The 22382-nt window shown below is 32.7% G+C and overlaps 2 protein-coding genes across 4 annotated transcripts in view; one reads left to right on the top strand and one right to left on the bottom strand.

Moving 5' to 3' along the window:
• LOC139523736 (membrane-bound transcription factor site-1 protease-like) overlaps positions 1 to 22382 on the bottom strand; it is a 43269-nt gene that overhangs the window by 7907 nt on the left and 12980 nt on the right. For all 3 annotated transcript variants that reach the window (XM_071317988.1, XM_071317987.1, XM_071317989.1), the window contains exons 13-22: positions 10749 to 10823; positions 10256 to 10420; positions 9635 to 9731; positions 9089 to 9136; positions 8064 to 8246; positions 6984 to 7060; positions 6292 to 6387; positions 5595 to 5674; positions 1413 to 1605; positions 747 to 827 (exon numbers count right to left, since the gene is read on the bottom strand). In XM_071317988.1, the coding sequence (XP_071174089.1) occupies positions 747 to 827; positions 1413 to 1605; positions 5595 to 5674; positions 6292 to 6387; positions 6984 to 7060; positions 8064 to 8246; positions 9089 to 9136; positions 9635 to 9731; positions 10256 to 10420; positions 10749 to 10823 (1095 nt within the window). The remainder of the gene's footprint in view (positions 1 to 746; positions 828 to 1412; positions 1606 to 5594; positions 5675 to 6291; positions 6388 to 6983; positions 7061 to 8063; positions 8247 to 9088; positions 9137 to 9634; positions 9732 to 10255; positions 10421 to 10748; positions 10824 to 22382) is intronic.
• LOC139523738 (uncharacterized) lies at positions 12981 to 14898 on the top strand. Its single transcript, XM_071317991.1, has one exon. The coding sequence runs from the start codon at positions 13040 to 13042 to the stop codon at positions 14828 to 14830; it is 1791 nt and encodes a 596-aa protein (XP_071174092.1). The 5' UTR covers positions 12981 to 13039; the 3' UTR covers positions 14831 to 14898.

Raw genomic sequence — 22382 nt, 5'->3', positions numbered from 1 at the left:
CAAGTGAAATAACTCAAATACAATTACAAGAGGCTGTCTAAGAGACAGCAAACCAGATTTTCCTGCGGAGGTTAAACCCTGAACAGTTGAGTAGTAAGTATAGACACAACATTTAAGCTCAAAACAGCTCTTAATTTGAATTGTGATTTAATATTTGATACAGCATGGGTTTGTTTTTTAATCTTTCAAGAACCATAACTCCTCATCCATAAAATTGAAAATCAATCTTTACCTCCATTTTGTCATCAGTAACAACATATTAAAATTAAACAAGCATTGGTTGAACGGTTCATGAGTAAATGCATAGACATGAATAGAAACTCCATTTTTTTCAATATTTCAAGAACCATAACTACTGAACAGGAAAAAGTCAAAAGTCATTATTGCACTTCACCTCTATTCTGTTGTCAGTAACAACATATTAAATTTGTAAAAGCGTTGATTGAATGGTTCATGAGTAAATGCATGGACAACATTTAGCTGCCACCTACCCGCCATACTTCCCCTAATCAATAACTGATATTTTCTTCAAAATGGTTAAAAATGTAATAAAAATAATGTTAAAATTAACAAAAGCAATTGTATGGATCATGTCATCCAATCAAGTATAATTCAGTGAAATTTGGTTCCAATCAATGTAGAAATTACAAGTTACATTGTATAACAATTTGAAAACAAACTTATATCAATATAAATCTACTTTCTTCATCAAGACAGTCATAAGGCATGCATCTATTAATACATACCTAAAGGCCATGCCTAGAGACATTATCAAATCATTTAAGGCTGGGATATTGGCTCCACCTGTGTCTGGCATCCACCATTGTCTGAAATAATCATTCTCAATCTTAATGAACCAATACATATAAATCTGTGTTTAAATTATAAATGTAATTCTATAAACTAATTGATCTTGAAATTGAATTGGTTTAAGGTCTCAAAGTGAGCAAGCAAATGAATGGCTGGATATAAGTTTAAGCTCTCTTATTTAAATAACCAAGGAAGAAATATACAGTTGGGTTTATCCATGGTCAAACAAACTTCATACTTTATACTCTCTAAAACTGTTTTTCCCCTGTGTTGAATCAAAATACTTACCTAAGTAAATGAAAATTGTGCCCATGGGACACAGATGCTCATGCTTGTAAATATGCGGCAAATTTTTCAATTTTATCAATTTACAAAAGGACGTGACTTATGAACGAAGAAAGTGGCACCACCCTTATTTGAACTTGATTTATGTTTGGTTATGATAAGCATTGTGTATACGTTTCATAACATTAGGTTGAGGCAAACTAAAGTAAGAGAATGGAAAATAATTTTGGGACGTATGGCAGACAAACAAGGGAACAAAATTTAATGCCCACGCCCCTACAACTGGAGCAAAATTAATGCTGGCAACCTTAACTTACCTCGTATTTTCATCATAGAATTTGACCTTCTTCATAACTGATACATTATACCAATCAGCAAATATTATCACAGATAAACCATTGTCTATATCTCTCTTTAGTTTTGTCACTTCTTCTGGAAAGTATTCTTCCTCTGCATCAACAATCAACAGAGTACCATATTGACTAGCATCAAAACATGTGAAAGGTGAACCTGAAAAACAGTAAATCAACAATCAACAGAGTACAATACTGACTAGCATCAAAACATGTGAAAGGTGAACATAAAAAAACAGTAAATCAACAATCAACAGAGTACAATACTGACTAGCATCAAAACATGTGAAAGGTGAACCTGAAAAAACATTAAATCAACAATCAACAGAGTACAATACTGACTAGCATCAAAACATGTGAAAGGTGAACCTGAAAAACAGTAAATCAACAATCAACAGAGTACAATACTGACTAGCATCAAAACATGTGAAAGGTGAACATAAAAAAACAGTAAATCAACAATCAACAGAGTACAATACTGACTACCATCAAAACATGTGAAAGGTGAACCTGAAAAACAGTAAATCAACAATCAACAGAGTACTATACATTGCTATACTGAGTAGCATCAAAACATGTGAAAAGCAAACCTAAACCAGGTGCTCCGCAGGGCGCAGCTTTATACAACCGCAGAGGTCGAACCCTGAACAGTTGGGGCAAGTATGGACAAAACATTCAAGCGTGATACAGCTCTGAATTTGGATTGTGATCAAATTTTTGACATTACATGGGTTTTTTTTACACGAAACAAATGTCAAGATTTTACAAATCAATTAAAGATTTCTTCTTCAAACTTTTTAAATCTAAAATTAAATAGTTGACACAGCATAGGTTTCTGACACAGAATGAATGTGGTCTAATGAACTTAAATGTTTTTTTTTGCCTTTGAGCAATTCACCAGGGTTTCCCCTGGGTCAATTATTTTTTTCGCCACCTCTTTCGCCAAAACAATATATTTTTCGCCACTTCGTAATTTTTTTCGCCAAGTAACACAAATATATTTTTCTTTTAAAATTTTCCTTTTTTCCAGCCCCCCCCCCCCCCCCCCCCCTAAATAAGAAGTTTTTTTTTTTTTATAACAAAACGAAGCATCTTATCACTTGAAATTGATCCCTCGTGTAAGGTGTAGTCATTACATTTAAGGCTTGCTCTCAAGCCAACCTTTTGAATAGATTTCTTCATAACGAGTTTTGTTTTCTAGATAATCGTAAATAAGTAAAACTATGTGCTTGAAACGCGTGTGTCACTGAAACGACTTTGAAATACCCACTCAAATCAAAGATCTAAATGAAAGTTAAATGATAAAGTTTTAAATCAGAGACCTTTCTTGCTTTAGAACATTTTTCGTCATAACAACAATTTTCTTTTCTGGACTTTCATTAAAAGAAGGAGAGGAAGCGTAAAATTTTTGCTTCAAACATGTGCGTCGCAAAGTGGTAAATAAAATCCCTATTGTGACATGTGACAGAAGCCATTTAACCCTATCATTTTGTCATATCATACAATCTCAACACCTTTATTAATTAGTCCTTTGATGTCGATAGCTATGAATGCAATTAGCTGATTATTGATTTTCTGTCAAAATCTTAACGAGTTCAAGGTGAATTCCGAGTATTGTTTGATCGGTAAAGTCAGAGAAACCCGAAAAAGTAAATAAACAAGATGGGTGAAAATAAATCGTTATATATATTTCTTTCGCCAAATTCTTTTGCCAATGACGCCGAATTTTAATCGCCAAAATTATTATTTTTTCGCAAATTGCGAAAATGGCGACCGCCAGCGGAAACCATGCAATTCACTATGCTGTTGAATATTAATCCTCTCAAAAAAATGTTTGAAGAAATTTTCTTTTTATTTATGAAATCTGAAATGAGAAAAATTTAACCCCCCCCCCCCCCCCCCCCCCCCCCCCCCCTTTTTTTTCACATCCCCGTTTCCCTTTCTCCAAAACTGATATCAATTCAAATTTCTAATGGAGTTTGCAACAATAACTACTCTTTTAAATACATCATAAAATATTAAAATGTAAAATAAAGTGCTTGTTATCACTGAATGGTAAAGATTGGTTGGTAGTAAAAGTGAATATACATTGTTTATTGTATAAAACAATAAAAAAAACTTCATCAGCAACATTTTATATTGGCAAATTTCCAATGAAGTTATTTACATAAAGTTATTGGCAAATAAAAATAGAAAATGACATCATAGTCATGTCTGGCAAATGTCCAACATACATTATCTAAAAACATTTTAGATAAGATAAGGAAAAAAAGCTTCATCAGCAACATTTTATATTGGCAAATTTCCAATGAAGTTATTTACATAAAGTTATTGGCAAATAAAAATAGAAAATGACATCATAGTCATGTCTGGCAAATTTCCAACATATATTATCAACTACTATTTTATACAAAGAAAGATAACTCCAATTGAAATTTAATTGCTATTGCACAATATTGTGCAATTAGATATTTCTTGCTATTGTGCAATACTGTGCAATTGAAAATTTCTTGCTATTGCACAATACTTGATATGGAATCCTGATTTGGACCAACTTGAAAACTGGGCCCATAATCAAAAATCAAAGTACATATTTAGATAAAGCATATCAAATAAGCCCAAGAATTTAATTTTTGTTAAAATCAAACTTAGTTTAATTTTGGACCCTTTGGACCCTAATGTAGACCAATTTGAAAACTGGACCAAAAATTAAGAATCTGCATACACAGTTAGTTTGGCATATCAAAGAACCCATTTATTCAATTTTTGATGAAATCAAACAAAGTTTAATTTTGGACCCCCATTTGGACCAACTTGAAAACTAGGCCAATAATTAAAAATCTAAGTACATTTTTAAATTCAGCATATCAAAGAACCCCAAGGATTCAATTTTTGTTAAAATCAAACTAAGTTTAATTTTGGACCCTTTGGACCTTAATGTAGACCAATTTGAAAACGGGACCAAAAATTAAGAATCTACATACATAGTTAGATTCGGCATATCAAAGAACCCCAATTATTCAATTTTTGATGAAATCACACAAAGTTCAATTTTGGACCCTTTGGGCCCCTTATTCCTAAACTGTTAGGACCAAAACTCCCAAAATCAAACCCAACCTTCCTTTTATGGTCATAAACCTTGTATTTAAATTTCATAGATTTCTATTTACTTATACTTAAGTTATGGTGCAAAAACCAAAAATAATGCTTATTTGGGCCCCTTTTTGGCCCCTAATTCATAAACTGTTGTGACCTCAACTCCAAAAATCAATCCCAACCTTCCTTTTGTGGTCATAAACCTTGTGTCAAAATTTCATAGATTTCTATTCACTTAAACTAAAGTTATAGTGCGAAAACCAAGAAAATGCATATTTGGGCCCTTTTTGGCCCCTAATTCCTAAAATGTTGGGACCAAAATCAATCCCAACCTTCCTTTTGTGGTCATAAACCTTGTGTTAAAATTTCATTGATTTCTATTTACTTTTACTAAAGTTAGAGTGCGAAAACTAAAAGTATTCGGACGACGACGACGACGACGACGACGACGACGACGACGCCAACGTGATAGCAATATACGACGAAAAAGTTTTCAAATTTTGCGGTCGTATAAAAACATTAAATCAACAATCAATAGAGTACAATACTGACTAGCATCAAAACATGTGAAAGGTGAACCTGAAGAACAGTAAATCAACAATAATCTTTAGTAAGACAAGAGATGACTACGAAAAAACTATAAAATCAGAAATATAATTGCTGTAAATCAACTTATTTTCACAAATACTTTATTTCATGGTTTAACATTTCTTAAAGACTTCCAGACAATTTATTTGCAAAATTTTCTGAATTTGTTGATGTATTCATCATGGAATGTCCTAGTTTGACATAACAGTTTATATTTACATTCTTTTTTACTCTTTAAACAAACAAAGATATATTGACTGTGAAAATAAGTTGCTTTCAGTATTTAATATAAGATATAAGCACCATAAATTACTTTCTCAATCAATCATAATGACAAATAAACGCTATAAGTTTTGTTTTGATTCACAAAAATTTCTATGTCTAATTTGGACTTGAATTTATCAAAACTATCTAAATTTATGCTTCAATTTTTTTTATTGCATAGTCACATGACATTCTTACCTAGAACCTCTATAAAGTAACCATTACTTCTCAGATGATGATACATATCTTTGAAATTTGTATGAATATGGTCTCCATTCCTGTAATTACAAAGACTTAAATATACATAGAATTGTATAAGGTTTTCTATAATAGTGTATTTAGTAATAATGAAGAAGGTCTGGAAATCATGGTTATCAAATCTCTTTTTTAATTGTTTAATTTGAAGAGAAAAGCTTATTATTTACCAATCTGTTTGTCCATTGTTGTCCTAATGTTTTCAAAAAAATATTTTTAGTGGGAGATATATTAGTTTTAACAAAGTATCTGATACTATCAATGACAAACATTGTGGCAATAATAAAACATTTCCAAATTAAGGTGGTACCCAACACTTCAACTAAAATTAATTTGGCTCGTTTAATTTTCTTAAAATTTTGACAAAGTATTTACTTTGACCCTTTTACAAAAATATAAAAATTTCAAAAATTTTGAACCAACCGTTTTGTCAGAAATATTACACTGGTTATATAGCAATTTGACAACCACCAATTTTGATCATTGAGAAGCTTAATATTCCTTTTACAACACAACGTAATTAAAGCGTTTAGCTGACTTTACAGAGTTATCTCCCTGTAGTGTTAGGTACCACCTTAATGGCACTTTAGACAATTGGTAAAAAACAATAATCAATGTTCCAAATAAGCGTTTTACTCACCAATCTAAAGGATCATTCTTCATTCTCAGATTGTCTCTGGGAAAGTAGCCAGGTGGGTATCTCAAATTGTGAAACTGATCCCAAAGAATTCTTTTGCTGCAAATAACTCATATAAATAAATTACACTTTTAACTGGTGGAAAACTTCATAAAATGTTTTACATACATTCATACCAATGACCAATGCATATCTTCAGTTCAAATCTCTCATGCAGGAACAGTTTTTATTCACTGGAGATAATTCTTGTTCACTTATATAGAAAATTTGCTTTCTGCTTATATTTTAAACATTGCTATGTACCTTATGTTGACAAATAAAAGAACATATGGCATTCAACTGTATTCTCATTTATCATTGATTGATATTAATTTTGGCTATTTCATGACAACCACCAGTTCCAAACCATTGCATTAAAACACACTGTGATATAAGCAGATTTTTAAGTCCCAATCTCAGTGCTGACAGGCTAGTAATCACTGAAGATGCCATGCTAAGACCAGTTGGTCATAGTAGCCCTGTATACTAATTCAAGTGTAGATCTAGCCTACAACTTTAGGTAACAAAAATTCATCTATAGAAGCATTTGAAATATTTAAAAGTAATCTTCACTAGCTGAATTTACTTATCTAATTATTTCGATTCATATTCACGCCTTCATATCCTCTATAATGATTTTGATTTAGACTAATTACCTTCTAGGTGGAGTAGGTATAATTTTGACTTTGACAGGTAATCTAAGTTCAGTTCTTCTGGGTTCTGCTTCATCGTACTAAAAATTCACCATAAGTTGATAAAAATCAAATATTTAGTAGGTTCTTTAGCTTTTTAAAGTATATTACAGCAAATAGACTTGAGTGTACATAAAATCCAAGCTTACTTATTTGTTGCATGAACAATAGTTTTTACTTAACTATTGTAAATATAGAAACTGCTGAAGCTGGTTATTCAGTCATCTTTATGTTACATATTCTGTGATTAGTTTGGTTAATGATGACAATGCTGTGCTCTTTGAAAACACAGAAACAAAGTTTTCACCAATCTAATGGTTCATGTAACAAACAAGCAAACTTAACATTATTGTCTTTTGTTCACAATTAACTAGATAAACTGTAAAAAAAAAAATTACACTTTCATCATACACTTTGATAAATGATGAGCTTGAAAACTACATCAACAATTCAGTATTGGAAAATGTGTTAGGGCATAATTTAATAGGATAAGTAGGTTAATTTTAACCCCGCCACATTTTTGCGCCTGTCCCAAGTTGGGAGTCCCTGGCCTTTGTTAGTCTTGTATTATTTTTAATTTTAGTTTCTTGTGTATAATTTGGAGTTTAGTATGACGTCCATTATCACTGAACTAGTATATATATTTGTGTAGGGGCCAGCTGAAGGACGACTACAGGTGCAGGAATTTCTTGCTGCATTGAAGACCTATTGGTGACCTTCTGCGGTTGTCTGTTCTATGGTCGGGTTGTTGTCTCTTTGACACATTCCCAATTTTCATTCTCAATTTTATAATGTAAATTCCATGATTCGAAACTGTAAACATAAATACTAAAGAATTATGATTGAATTAGTGAACCTTCTATTTGTACAGTAGAATGTGTGCATGAGCTTGAGCTAAATACTGCTATATTTTATCAGTTTTGGAGACGTTTGTTTTTGTATAGACACTTTTTTTATGTTGATTGATTTTTTCTCTTTGATGTATACCCCACACCTCCTTTTACTAACTCAAATTGCAAATACTATATCCTCTGTCATATATACCTCTGGAGGAGATTCTACTGTTAGAGTTATCTGTCCTTCAGCTATTCCTTCCCAGGTGGCAGCACTTTTACTAACTGTTATGGATACAGCCAGATACCCTGACCATGGCCAAAGTGATGATGAATATGTAAAGGCAACCTCAATATGTGTACCATGCTGTGGAACATAGGGCTGCCATTCAGGCTGTAATACAAAAGAACACATGTTGATATGAGCTGTCTAATAAAGGCATGCAGCCTCCTAGAGGCTCTGAAAAGTGTCAAGACTTGTTTTCAATGCAAAATTGCAAGTAAAAGATTAATAATAACTTCTTTTGATAACCTTCTGTATGTAGCAAGTTTGTTCAAATGGAACAGGTCTGAAAGGAGTTCATTATGAAAATTGTCTACTCTATATATGGTGGATATCCTTCAGTTCAAAAGCTTGATGTTTTACTAATTTCTAAAGGAATCACATTTTATGATTATACACTTTTTTTTATTTTCTTCTAAATTTATTTTTGTTACTACATACATGCATTCCAGCTTTTTTAATTAAAAACAATAAGATGGTTAAATTAGAGGCTCTAAAGAGCCTGTGACGCTCACCTTGGTCTATGTGAATATTAAACAAAAGAAACAGATGGATTCATGACAAAATTATGTTTTGGTGATGGTGGTGTGTTTGTACATCTTTCTTTACTGAACATTCTTGCTGCTTACAATTATCTTTATCTATAATGAACTTGGCCCAGTAGTTTCAGTGGAAAATGTTAGTTAATATTTACAAATTTTAGGAAAATTGTAAAAATTGACTATAAAGGACAATAACTCCTTAGGGGTCAATTGACCATTTCCGTCATGTTGAATCACTGGACACATTTTTTAAACTAGATACCCCAAAGATGATTATGGCCAAGTTTGGATTAATTTGGCCCAGCAGTTTCAGAGGTGAAGATTTTTGTAAAAGTTAACGACGACGGACGACGACGGACCAGGTGAGCTAAAAAGGATGAAGAAACTATCTAAACCTCTTAAATTACAAACCTTATTAATAATCTTGCCTGATACACCCATTCCATTTAAAATGGTTACCTGTCAAGTAGAAAATTATTATCATAAACCACAATTTCTAAATACATTAAATCTATGCAAAACATTTATTTGTGAATGACGTTTAAAATTATCAAGCAATATATTTTTTAAATGATGTAACTCATTTTAAAATCATTATAAAAATGTATAGTGTTTCTCAAATATGACGTCTTGAAAATATATTAGCTTTGAAATCAAACTTTCTGGAAGAATGGCTACTTTTTGTTTTTATTATTATTCAACAACTTCATATAACAGATCTACATGTAAGTACTATAGCTGTTTCTGTGCGTTCTCAATCATATATTAACACAAAACTTGTCAAAGTTGTTAAAAATAAAAAATAATTCATGTCTGATTATTTCAAACAGATTTCAATTCTTAAATTTCCAAGCCAGCAATTTGCAGTGTCACATTATTTGACCCCGGTCATCTGCATACTGTTTTCAGAACAGACGTGACCTGAGTAATTTTAATTTCAAACTTCTAATGACCTACATTAACAATAGTTGGCATTCCCCCATAATAAATTGGCTGTGTACAATATGGCCACATGTAAGGACATTCTGTTAGGTCGATGTAACTTGGACTCAGACTGCAAAGAAAATATTAAATCAAATAATTTACACCAGCAACACTGTAAAAATAGTTTTTATTATTTTGAAAGAATGGAAGAGTGTATATCCCATTTATAAATATCTTCAATTGAAGTTCAAGAATAACATTTGGACTAACAAGCAAAAAAATCCGCCTTAATCAAATTTCTTTCAATTTATGGTGTGTGAGGCCTCTTTTCAGGAAATCTTACTGGCTAAACAACATTTGTATTCCACTGGTCTTGAGAGTTGTCTCCTTGGCAATCAAGGTTAATTCAGAATACTTGAATATTAGATCTTACATTCTAAATTCTGATCACATTACATTTTGTATTTGTAAAAAGTTTCTGATTTAGCATTAATAAACATGCCCATTAAATGAAACATAAACTTATAAATTTTAGTTGAATTTTTTAGATGGAGTTTCCTCTAAAAATGTAGACATTTATACCTCCAGTTGAAGATTCATGTCTATACCAAAAAAAAGAACACTGGTTACAAATGATGTAAAATTTATCTATACCTGGCCTGAGGTTTATATGTTCTGAGTGTCTGGTAAGCTCTGATAAGATCCAGTTTTCCATGACCTTGCTCAAACATGTTGACCTCTGGAAGTCTTCTTGCTGATGCCATCAAGGCTTGTTTCATACTGGCAGGATTGATAACATGTGATCTATCTAGTACAGCACTGTAAAACAAGTGAGTTTCTATGTAGGGTAATGTATAAGGTCAAGGTTGATATACAGTGACCCCCTAAACTGCCATAGTAGCAGTTTAAAACCAGTTACATTTGTACAGAAAATGCATGGTATGTCTTTATAAGAGAATGAGTAAAAAGGTTTTCATTTTACACAAAGTTCAATTCACACATTGAAATCACTGCAATTGCTTCTTAATTCATTAACTTCAAATTACAGTTACACATGTTTTAGATTCTCAAAAAATTTCAAATTTATTTTCAAATATATAGAAAAAATTATTAAAATGTACTCTATAAATTGAAAATTCTCTCTTACCTGTACAAGAGAGTTACTGCCCCTGCTACAACTGGTGATGCTACACTTGTTCCAGATAGTGATCTACATCCTCCCCTAAAACAGGAGTTAATTATTATTTTTAAATAAATAGAGTATAAACTCAATATTCATCAACACTATAATGCCTTGAATTCTAAATTTAGGCATTAAACTAGACAAAAGGATGCCCACACACTCCACTCTGAAGTAACTGTATTATAACAAAATCAATGTAGGACTTTCTTTGAGATAAAATGTGTCTGGGAGACACAATTGATGCCCCTGCAGATGCATGGGTATTTTAAAACTAGAGGCTCTCAAGAGCCTGTGTCGCTCACCTTGGTCTATGTGCATATTAAACAATGGACACAGATAAATTCATGACATAATTGTGTTTTGGTGATGGTGATGTGTTTGTAGATCTTACTTTACTGAACATTCTTGTTGCTACAATTATCTCTATCTATAATGATCTTGGCTCAGTAATTACAGTGGAAAATATTTTCTAAAAATTTACAAAAATTTATGAAAAATGTTAACTAGAGGCTCTAAAGAGCCTGTGTCGCTCACCTTGGTCTATGTGAATATTAAACAAAGGAAGCAGATAGATTCATGACAAATTTGTGTTTTGATGATGGTGATGTGTTTGTACATCTTACTTTACTGAACAGTCTTGCTGCTTAAAATTATCTCTATCTATAATGAACTTGGCCCAGTAGTTTCAGTGTAAAATGTTAATAAAAATTTACAAATTTTATGAAAATTGTTAAAAATTGACTGTAAAGGACATTACTCCATTTCGGTCATGCTGAGTTATTTGTGAATCTTACTTTGCTGAACATTATTACTATTTACAGTTTATCTCTATCTATAATAATATTCAAGATAAAACCAACAAGAATGTGTCCAAAGTACACGGATGCCCCACTGGCAATATCCTTTTCCATGTTCCATGGACTGTCAAAATAGGGTAATAATCTAATTTGGCATTAAAATTAGAAAGATTATACTATAGGGAACATATGTATTAAGTTTCAAGTTGATTGGACTTCAATTTCATCAAAAACTACCTTGACCAAAAACCTTAACCGGAAACTCCCCCTTTCATTTTCTATGTTCAGTGGACTGTGAAATTGGGGTCAAAAGTCTAATTTGGCTTTAAAATTAGAAAGATCATATCATAAGCAACAAGTGTACTAAGTTAAAGTTGATTCGACTTCAGTTTCATCAAAAACTACCTTGACCAAAAACTTTAACCTGAACGGATGCACAGACGAACGGACACACAGACAAACAGACAAACGGAGCCACAGACCAGAAAACATAATGCCCCTCTACTATCGTAGGTGGGGCATAAAAATAGCAAAATTTCCTTAAAATTACCAATTCAGGGGCAGCAACCCAACAACAGGTCTTAATCTGATATATACATTTTAACCCTGTCAGATTTGCTCTAAATGTTTTACTTTTAGAGATATAAGACAAATCTGTATTTTCCCCCTTATGTTCTATTTTTAGCCATGGCGGCCATCTTGGTAAGTTGGCAACGGTCATTGGACACATTTTTTAAACTAAATACCCCAATGATGATTGTGGCTAAGTTTGGTTAAATTTGGCTTAGTAGTTTCAGAAAAGAAGATTTTTGTAAAAGTTTACGTACGACGGATGCCGGACGCCAAGTGATGAGAAAAGCTCACTTGCCTTTTCAGGTCAGGTGAGCTAATAATTAAGGATGTACTTTGACCTTTAATAGTATTCTTTTTACCAAGTGTGACTTGGATGGAGAGTTGTCTCATTGGCACCCATACCATATCTTCTTATATCTATCTAGCACAGGTTTGATCATAAGTGGATTAGTAATATAGATATCAGCTGTACACAGAAGAACACAGAAATTGGATAAAATGAACAAATCTGAATTTAATCAGAGCCTAATATATCACTTTTAACTGCTATTGATAGTGTGTTTTATTAGACTGATAAAAGTTATTGACTTTTTTTATCAGTTGTACTTCATAACAAGTCTACAAGGTGAAGATAATCTCAAAATATTTTTGTATGTTAATACAGGTACAACACCTTGTAAATTTTGTGTGTCATAATAAAAAGATAATGTGTTCTTTCTTATTTAAAACATATAAAATTATACCTGTCATTTTTAAGATTATTAAATAGTTTTTGACTGTTAAACTCCCAAATTGCTTTTTTCTTTTGGAATAGATGGGTGTTGTTGGAAACAAATATTACTTTGAGACGGGCCTATCTACACAAATCTATACTACAAATAAGTTATGGCCGATTCAAAAGAAGCGTATGGAGAAGTGCAAGTTTCCATGTTATGTCAAATCTGTGAGATTGCCAGAGGTATAGAGTGGAAGTGCTTGGATTGTGATTTACTTATGTGTCAAAAATGTAAGGAAAAAATTCATCCAAAGTTCAAGTTAGCCAATGAACACAAAATTATCCACATTAAAGATGTTGGAAATAAAGAAGTTCAAGTCAGCAGTTTTGAAGAAGAGTTACAATTTGGCGATATAAAATGTACCGACCATTCGGATCAAACCTGCTGCATGTATTGCAAGTCATGTGATAAACTTGTCTGTGTGCAATGTGTAATAAAAACACATAAATCTCATGTTTTTGAAGAGATAAGCAGTGGATATTCTTTAAAGAGAGAAAACTTGAGGAAACATAGTCTTACAATGAAAAAACAGGAAGAAATTTTAACAAATGAAATTGAAAAATTGGAAAAAATCCAAGAAGATAATAAAATTCAATACGAAGAAGTAAATGAGAAAATTACAACTCATGAAAAGGCAGTAAAAGATGAAGTAGAAAAGTTTACAAAATCAGTAAAAGATGGACTGGATACAAAATGGGATTTAATACAAGTAGCCACTGAGAGAGAAATATACAGGGTTAATGAAATAAAAATGAAAATACAAGAAAGAATGAAGAAAGCAGAGTACCTTATAAGTATTAAAGATGGAAACAAGTTTTTCAAGAATATAAAAGATATGGAAATTTCTTTGAGAGAGGGTTTTCAATACACTGCACAAGACAATGATGTCAAAGAAATATTACCAAAATTTGTTCCAGGAAAGTTCATCCAAGACAATTTCGGACTACTGGAATTAAACAATGGCTCTTCAAATGATGAGGAAAATCCTTGTACAAAGATTGAATTAAAGATCGGAAAAGAATACCTAGCTACTGTTGACACTGTTTATAGAGTTGCACACTGCACTGATGGACACATATGGATATGTTCAAATATTGGAACTTCTGGAATCCTACGGAAATTCAAACCAACAGAAAACAAGCTTAAAGAAATCTCAAGCTATGAAATTATTGTATATGATATGGCTGTTTCCCAGTGGAATGATATTCTATTATGCACAAATGACAATCAAATTCAAGGAATTGAAGAAAGGACTGGTCGATTAAGAAATTGCAAATTAGATGTAGGATATTTAATCCCTTCAGCCATTTGCAGTAAGGGATTTCTTACCATGGTAGGAGCCATTAATAATGACTACCCTAAACATGGAACAAGAGTAGTGATAAAGATGAATGAAAAGGGACAACATAAGCATGTCATTGAAAATGATAGATATGGACAACCAATTTTCACATATCCCCTTTCTGTAGCTTGCACAAATGACATGCAAACTGTATTTGTCATTGATGGATTATCTCACGATACCTTTAGTGCATTCAGACTAGTCATTCTATTAGGAACAGATAAAATTGCGTATTACCAAGGACACTCAACCTTGAATAATTCTTTTAACAAGAAATTTTGCCCAATTGCTATCCAAGCTGCACCATCAAACAATATCATAGTAAATGACATCAGCATCAATGCATTACATATCCTCAGTCCAATCGGACAACTTTCAGCATATGTGAGCTTGAGTGACTTGGGTATACAATGTAGCTTTTCTTTATGTTGCACTTCAACCCAACTTTTTATTGGGTGTCAATCATTTCAAGGGAATGGATGTAAGTCAAATCAAGAAAGTACAGACATGGCAAAGTTATATGAACTGAACATAGAAGGATGTTCATATTTAGTTTAAACAAAAAACAGAACCATCTGCAAGTGAATTTTTAATTTTCAAAGGCTATTTAGTGCTATAATTGCATCCATTCATGTTGTTTTTTTTTGTTGTTTTTGTTGTTTTTTTATTATTATTTGGTTTTTTTTGTTGTTATTTTTTGTTTTTTTTTGTGTTTCTGATTTCTAAATAATGATTTATATATTTTTATTTTTGATTTTTTTTCTGTATTATTATTGTTTTCTTTTTCTTCAATTTTCCGTCTTTTGATCCATATTTATATATATATTTACTAAATAGATATACCATTCTATACATGCATGCTCATACATATGTTTTTGTATTATATTGCTATAAATGTTAAATGGAGAAGACTTCATAAGTCTGTTTGACTTGCGTCTTATCCAATTTGTACTTTAACAAATAAAATATGTTTAAACTAATCCATTCACAGGAGTAAAATATTATGAACTTTCAAAATTACTCTGCGTGAAATCAATGCTTGATTGATATTTTACTGTAGAATTACTATCTAAATTAAACTATCAAACAAATTTGTATCTAAAAATTTGATAGAATATCTTATTATCTGTCAGTTGACTGGAAATTGATTCAGATTCCAATAAAAAGGTACTTTGCACGTTGTATAAATAGTTTAACCCTGCCATATCTTAATATGCCTGTAAAGTCCCATAGTAAGAACATCCTCAGTGGTCAAAGTCCATAAAACACCAACACAAACTGTCAAAATCTCAATGGTGACAAAACTATGGTTAGAAAAATATTATAAGGAGGAAAAAAGTAATATAACAAAAATACTAAACTTCCAAAACGGAAAGTCCCTTATCAAATGGCAAAATAAATAGCTCAAACACATCAAACAAATAAAAAAGAACTGTCATATTCCTGACTTGGTAGAGGCTATTCCTTATGTATACAAGAGTACACACGCTGAAATGTCTCCCATTCTTTACTAATCATGGATATTATGTTGATAGTCCCAAATGTAAAGCTTTATTACAACTGTCAAATAAACTTAATATTAACAAAGAAAACTAAACATTGACCAATGAACCTTGAAAATGAGGTCAAAGTAGACATGTACAGCTAATATCACAATATGTCCATACAACAAATATTGTTGACCAATTGCTTATATAGTTTAAGAAAAACAGACCAAAACACAAACAAGAGTGCACACGCTGAAATGTCTCGCCTTCTATACTAATCATTGATATTATGTTGATAGTCCTAAGTATAAAGCTAAGCTTTAATACAACTGTCACATAAACTTAACATTAACCAAGATAACTAAACAAGTACCAATGAACCTTGAAAATGAGGTCAAGGTCAGATGAACCATGCCAGGCAGACATGTACAGCTAACAATGCTTCTATACAACATATATAGTTGACCTATTACTTATAGTTTAAGAAAAATAGACCAAAACACAAAAAATTAACACTGTGCAATGAACCGTGAAAATGAGGTCACGGTCAAATAAAATCTGCGCGACTGACATAAAGATCATAAAATATTTCCATACACCAAATAAAGATGACCTATGGCATATAGTATTAGATAAAAAGACCAAAACTCAAAAACTTAACTTTGACCACTGAACCATGAAAATGAGGTCAAGGTCACATGAAATCTGCCAGCTAGATAGGTACACCTTACAATCATTGCATACAACAAATATAGTAGACCTATTGCATATAGTATGAGAAAAACAGACCAAAACACAACCAGATGCTCCGCAGGGCGTAGCTTTATACGACCGCAGAGGTTGAACCCTGAACGGTTGGGGCAAGTATGGACACAACATTCAAGCTGGATTCAGCTCTAAATTTGGATTGTGATTAAATAGTTGACACAGCATAGGTTTCTGACACAGAATGAATGTGTTCTAATGAACTTAAAATTTTTGTTTTCTCTTAGAGCAATTCACTATGCTGTTGAATATTAATCCTCTCAAAACAAGAATGTGTCCTCAGTACACGAATGCCCCACTCGCACTATCATTTTCCATGTTCAGTGGACCGTGAAATTGGGGTAAAAACTCTAATTTGGCATTAAAATTAGAAAGATCATATCATAGGGGTAATGTGTACTAAGTTCGAAGTCGATTGGACTTAAACTTCATCAAAAACTACCTTGACCAAAATTTTAACCTGAAGCGGGACAGACGGACAAACGGACAAACGGACAGACGAACGAACGGACAGACGGACGGACGGACGGACGCACAGACCAGAAAACATAATGCCCCTCTACTATCGTAGGTGGGGCATAAAAATGTTTGAAGAAATTTTCTTTTTTATTTATGAAATTTCAAATGAGAAAAATTGAACCCAATTTTTTTAATCACATCCCCCTTTCCCTTATTCCAAAACTAATCTCAATTAAAATTTCTAATGGAGTTTGCAACAATAACTACTCATTTAAATACATCATAAAATATTAAGATGTAAAAAAAAACTGCTTGTTATCACTGAATGTTATTTATTATAATTTATCAGTTGGTAGTAAAAAGTGAATATACATTGTATATTGTATATAACAAAGATTTAAGTTGATTCTGGACAAAGAAAGATAACTCCAATTAAAAAAAAATCTTGCTATTGCACAATATTTTGCAATTAGATATTTCTTGCTTACTATTCTGGACAAAGAAAGATAACTCTAATTAAAAAAAAATTTGCTATTTCACAATATTGTGCAATTAGATATTTCTTGCCATTGCGCAATACTGTGCAATTGAAAAGACTTGCTATTGCACAATACTTAATATAATAATTTTAGATCCTGATTTGGACCAACTTGAAAACTGGGCCCATAATAAAAAATCTAAGTACATTTTTGGATTCAGCATATCAAAGAACCCCAAGATTTCAATTTTTGTTGAAATCAGACTAAGTTTAATTTTGGACCCTTTGGACTTTAGTGTAGACCAATTTGAAAACAGGACCAAAAATGAAGAATATACATACACAGTTAGATTTGGTATATCAAAGAACCCCATTTATTCAATTTTTGATGAAATCAAACAAAGTTTAATTTTGGACCCCGATTTGGACCAACTTGAAAACTGGGCCAATAATCAAGAATCTAAGTACATTTTTAGATTCAGCATATCAAAGAACCTCACTGATTCATTTTTTGTCAAAATCAAACTAAGTTTAATTTTGGACCCTTTGGACCTTAATGTAGACCAATTTGAAAACGGGACCAAAAGTTAAGAATCTACATACACAGTCATGACAGTTAGATTCGGCATATCAAAAAACCCCAATTATTCAATTTTGATGAAATCAAACAAAGTTTAATTTTGGACCCTTTGGACCCCTTATTCTGTTGGGACCAAAACTCCCAAAATCAATACCAACCTTCCTTTTATGGTCATAAACCTTGTGTTTAAATTTCATAGATTTCTATTTACTTATACTAACGTTATGGTGCGAAAACCAAGAAAAATGCGTATTTGGGTCCCTTTTTGGCCCCTAATTCCTAAACTGTTGGGACCTAAACTCCCAAAATCAATACCAACCTTCCTTTTGTAGTCATTAACATTGTGTTTAAATTTCATTGATTTCTATTTACTTAAACTAAAGTTATTGTGCGAAAACCAAGAATAATGCTTATTTGGGCCCTTTTTTGGCCCCTAATTCCTAAACTGTTGAAACCTAAACTCCCAAAATCAATCCCAACCGTTCTTTTGTGGTCATAAACCTTGTGTCAAAATTTCATAGATTTCTATTAACTTAAACTAAAGTTATAGTGCGAAAACCAAGAAAATGCTTATTTGGGCCCTTTTTGGCCCCTAATTCCTAAAATATTGGGACCAAAACTCCCAAAATCAATACCAACCTTCCTTTTGTGGTCATAAACCTTGTGTTAAAATTTCATAGATTTCCATTCACTTTTACTAAAGTTAGAGTGCGAAAACTAAAAGTATTCGGACGCCGGACGACGACGCAGACGACGACGACGACGCCAACGTGATAGCAATATACGACGAAAAATTTTTCAAATTTTGCGGTCGTATAAAAATTGAACTATAACCACTGAACCATGAAAATGAGGTCAAGGTCAGATGACACCTGCCAGTTGGAAATGTACACCTTACAGTCCTTTCATACACCGAATATACTAGCCCTATTGCTTATAGTATCTGAGATATGGACTTGACCACCAAAACTTAACCTTGTTCACTGATCCATGAATTGAGGTCGAGGTCAAGTGAAAACTGTCTGACAGACATGAGGACCTTTCAAGGTACGCACATATCAAATATAGTTATCCTATTACTTATAATAAGAGAGAATTCAACATTACAAAAAATCTCAACTTTTTTTTCAAGTGGTCACTGAACCATGAAAATGAGGTCAAGGACATTGGACATGTGACTGACGGAAACTTCGTAACATGAGGCATCTATATACAAAGTATGAAGCATCCTGGTCTTCCACCTTCTAAAATATAAAGCTTTTAAAAAGTTAGCTAACACCGCCGCCGCCGCCGCCGCCGCCAGATCACTATCCCTATGTCGAGCTTTCTGCAACAAAAGTTGCAGGCTCGACAAAAATTAACACTGCGAAATGAATCATGAAAAAAAATCAGTGGTCAAATAAAACCTGTGTTACTGGCATATGGATCATAAAATATGTCCATACACCAAATATAGTTGACCTATTGCATATAGTTTTAGAAAAAAAGACCAAAACTCAAAATCTTAACTTTAGACCACTGAACCATGAAATGAGGTCAAGGTCAGATGACACCTGCCAGCTAGACATGTACACCTAACAATCATTCCATACACCAACTATAGTAGACATTTTGCATACAGTATAATATAACCACTGAACCATGAAAATGAGGTCAAGGTCACATGACACCTGACAGTTGGACATGTACACCTTAGAGTCCTTCCATACACCTAATAAACTAGACCTACTGCTTATAGTATCTGAGATATGGACTTAACCACTAAAACTAAACCTTGTTCACTGATTCATGAAATGAGGTCGTGGTCAAGTGAAAACTGTCTGACAGGCATGAGGACCTTGCAATATAGTTATCCTATTACTTATAATAAAAGAGAGAATTTAACATTACAAAAAATTTTAACTTTTTTTTTTTCAAGTAGTCACTGAACCACAAAAATGAGGTCAATGACATTGGACATGTGACTGATGGAAACTTCGTAACATGAGGCATCTATATACAAAGTATGAAGCATCCAGGTCTTCCACCGTCTAAAATATAAAGCTTTTAAGAAGTTAGCTAAGACCGACAACGCCGGATCACTTTCCCTATGCCGAGCTTTCTGTGACAAAAGTCGCAGGCTCAACAAAAATTGAAGATTAAACTTGGTTTTTATAGCTGCATGTAGCTGAACATCTTACTTGTTTGACTATTGCATACAATCCAATTATACTGCAAACAATTAGCGAGAAAAATGAACAGACTAAATAAGGAAAAAGTTAGGGTACAGCAGTCAACATCTGACAGTGTTATAATCCTAACCACTATAAAAACAAATAACCATAATCAACTATGAAAAACAAAATGGCATATAGACTTTCTAATGACAAAGTACAAACAAAATAAGCATAAACTGTTATAACAGAGATATGTCTCGCTTTTATGTTATTTTGATAATGCAAATGTTGGAATTAAAATTGCAACACTTTAACATGTATGTTTTGCAAATATTCAAAGTCAATAAACCATGACTGAAGGTACATGGCTAAACAGTCTCTTTGGAAATGAGATGTACCAATGCTACTATAACTGCATACCAAATACCATTGACTTATCATTCATAAGTAGTTTCCTTTATACAAACCTAAACACAAACTATTACATGCAAACTAAGCAAAGTTTTAAAGTCAATTAACCATAACTGAGGGGGCAGGTCTAATAATCTCCACAGTAATGAGATGTGCTTATGCTAATTTAACTGCATACCAAATATCATTGACCTACCACTAGTGGTTCCCCATAAGGCACAAACCTACCTAATCACAAACTAATACATGAAAACTAAGAAAAAGTTTCAAAGTCAATAGACCATGACTTAGGGGGTGGCACCAAATAATCTCCATGGAAATGAGATATGCCAATGCTTATACACCTGCATACCAATTATCATTAACTTATCACTAGTGGTTCCCCATAATCACACCTAATCACAAACTAATACATGAAAACTAAGCAAAAGTTTCAAAGTCAATAGAATATAACTGAGGGGGCAGGGACAAATAATCTCCATGGAAATAAGATGTGCCCATACTTATACAACTGCATACCAAATATCTTTGACTTACCACTAGTGGTTCACCATAAACTAGACCTTCTCACAAACTAATACATTGTTGACACCGCCGCTGCCGCTGGAAACAGCATACCGGTGTCAGTTTTTTACTATGTCAAGCCAGACAAAAATCAAAACCCTGACAAAATGCACACCTTCAATGTATTTAAAACAAAACAGCCAGCAAAGTAAAAACTTATACCCTAAAATGACAAACTTTAACTATCTTCCAAAAAAGCAAATACATGTACCAATAAAAATCAAAAACCTGACTACATGCACACCTTCAATATATGTACAAAGAGACAGCAAAGTGAAAACTTCCTAGGATTCAAATTGTAGGAGGAGATATGTGGAATAACTATATACCCATAATGGGTAGGATGGACGGGCCGACAGATAGGGGTAAAACAATATGCCTTCAAATCTTTCAGTTGCGGGGAGCTGCGGGGGCATAAAAATGTATACATATATATTGAGTGAACTATAAAATATGAATCATGCTCCATTTTGTAACAAGCCAACAAGTTTTAAATCAAAGCGCTGTAAGCGCTGAAGGCAGTTCAAAAACCAAAAAACCAAGGCAATGTTGCTTCAACATTAAACATTCATATATAGTACATTTATGTTTATCTAATGAATTAATTATTAAGGCAAATAATTTATATGTTATCAAGGTTTCAAAAGCAATGCATATATCAATGCATATTTTTTATGGTACAAGTTTGCAATGATTGCAGTTGTTCTACTTGGTAGTTAACGTTGGTTTTAGTTGACTGCTAGTAGTACAAGTTGACTTAGTACGAACATGTAATAGTATGAATGGACTGGTTTCCATGGAAAGAAAACTGAGTTTGTGTTCTATAGTACAAAAGTTATGAGACACAAATCAGACAAATGTTCATTACTACAGGGATCAAAGGTGAGGTCTGACTGACCTGCCGAAAGTAAATGTAAACGATTTGTTCTTTTGTCCCATACATTGAAATATATGGTTAAGGGGTAGGGATCACGATGGTTTTCAAGTTCTCAAATAGGAAGGGTAGGGTGACCCTAGGGACTTCCCCTACATTTCATTTGATTTGTTATATTGTCCCATACATGAATATATACGATTAAGGGGTGGGGATCTCATCGGTTTCCAAGTTCCCAAACAGGAGGGGGTAGAATGACCCCAGGGACTCCCCTATATTTCATTCAATTAGTTATATTGGCCCATACATGAATATATATTGTTTCGGTGTGGGGAT

The sequence above is a fragment of the Mytilus edulis genome, chromosome 5 (genome assembly GCF_963676685.1).
Source record: "Mytilus edulis chromosome 5, xbMytEdul2.2, whole genome shotgun sequence".
In the NCBI taxonomy this organism is placed as follows: domain Eukaryota; kingdom Metazoa; phylum Mollusca; class Bivalvia; order Mytilida; family Mytilidae; genus Mytilus; species Mytilus edulis.
The sequence above is the reverse complement of the archived record's forward strand: the minus strand, read 5'-3'. Positions and strand labels throughout refer to the sequence as shown.

Bases quoted from the DNA above. Each gene is read 5' to 3' on its own strand.
- LOC139523738 (XM_071317991.1), top strand. From the start codon at position 13,040: ATGGCCGATTCAAAAGAAGCGTATGGAGAAGTGCAAGTTTCCATGTTA.